General features: G+C 43.2%; 1 protein-coding gene across 1 annotated transcript in view; it reads right to left on the bottom strand.

Annotated features, from left to right (window-relative positions):
- Positions 1–1,385, bottom strand: part of klhl3 (kelch-like family member 3) — a 24,199-nt gene that overhangs the window by 2,488 nt on the left and 20,326 nt on the right. Inside the window, exons 10-11 of the mRNA XM_017307037.1 lie at positions 597–737; positions 303–446 (exon numbers count right to left, since the gene is read on the bottom strand). Coding sequence (XP_017162526.1) covers positions 303–446; positions 597–737 — 285 coding nt within the window. The remainder of the gene's footprint in view (positions 1–302; positions 447–596; positions 738–1,385) is intronic.

A 1,385-nucleotide genomic window follows, 5' to 3' on the forward strand; every position in this document is an offset into this window, starting at 1 on the left:
TAATCAACCACTGCAGTGCTAGCTTAGCTAATAGCAGCAGCAGCTAATCAACCACACCACTCACTGAACCATAAAAACACAAACTGTAACCGACTGAATGTTCTGCTCTTTGCGTGTGAAATGTTTGAGTTTTTTTGCTGTTGCCATCAGTCAGTTGCTATGGCAACAGGTCTGTGTGCAGCGTAAGTTGGAACCTTGTAGTTTTAAATGTTCTGCTTGTTTACACTCTTTCCCAGACAGAACCTCTGGTCCGTTTGGGCAGAGAAAACCGGGCCAACGGCTCCAGGCTCTGCTGGGCGTACCGGCGTAGCTGCGCCCGTTGCTCATGTTGGTGGGAATCAGGCTCCACTTGTCCGTCATCGGGTTGTAAAACTCCACAGACGACAGGTTGCAGGACCCGTCGTCACCGCCGATCACGTACAGCAGCCCGTTTATGGCACAGACTCCTGCAGGAAGCCAAAAAAACAGCTTTATTACACATCAGCGGACGTTTTCATATCCATCTGTAAACAAACATTTAAATGTGTGATGTTAAAATCCACATTCTGCAGGTTGGAAGCAGGAAGTGAGGCGTATTTCATCTGTGAGGTGCCGACCTGCGTTCCGGCGACACATGTTCATGTCGCTGACCAGGCGCCACGTGTTGCTCTGCGGGTCGAACACCTCAACGCTCTTCCTCACCAGAGGACCGTCATGGCCGCCCGCTGCGTACAGCAGGCCGCCCAGAACCCCGACTCCTGCAGGGAAACATCATGTGTTCATCACAGGCTCCATTCATCCGTCCACTTCAGTTATCAGTATTTAACAGCTTTGACAAAAACGTCTGTTTAGGTTCAGCATGTTGCCGTTTCATGACGTGTCCACTGGGGGGTGCTGCTGCTCAACAGGAAATAACGTTTAAAGGCCCAGATGAGAAGAAGAGCAAATTATCACAACATCACGGAGAAGTTGGTGTTTTTAAATCATCACAGGAAAGTCAGAATGTTAGTAGAATATAGATCAATATTACCAGAAGAAATTACAATAAAAAGTTTGTTTTATTGAGAGTAAAGCCTGGATAAAGTCATCCAGATGTTAAAAGATGATTTAATTATTTTACTTCTCAAGTTGCTCAACTTTCCTTATTACACTTTTATATTATTCTCCTAATATTACAACTTTCCCTTGGTAACATTATCCTGATATTATTTAGACTTTTGTTACATCTTTATTCTTCATCTTCATTGTTGTACAACTTTATCCTTGTATTATTACCACCTCTTTTTAATATTAAGGCTTTTTTCTCGTAATAATACGACGTTTCTCTATGATTTTCTCGTATTATTACGACTTTAATCATAATAAGAGTATTAGCACCTCAGTTTCTCTTCATGTAAAAGCTGCTC

Source organism: Poecilia reticulata, linkage group LG10 (assembly GCF_000633615.1).
Source record: "Poecilia reticulata strain Guanapo linkage group LG10, Guppy_female_1.0+MT, whole genome shotgun sequence".
NCBI lineage: Eukaryota > Metazoa > Chordata > Actinopteri > Cyprinodontiformes > Poeciliidae > Poecilia > Poecilia reticulata.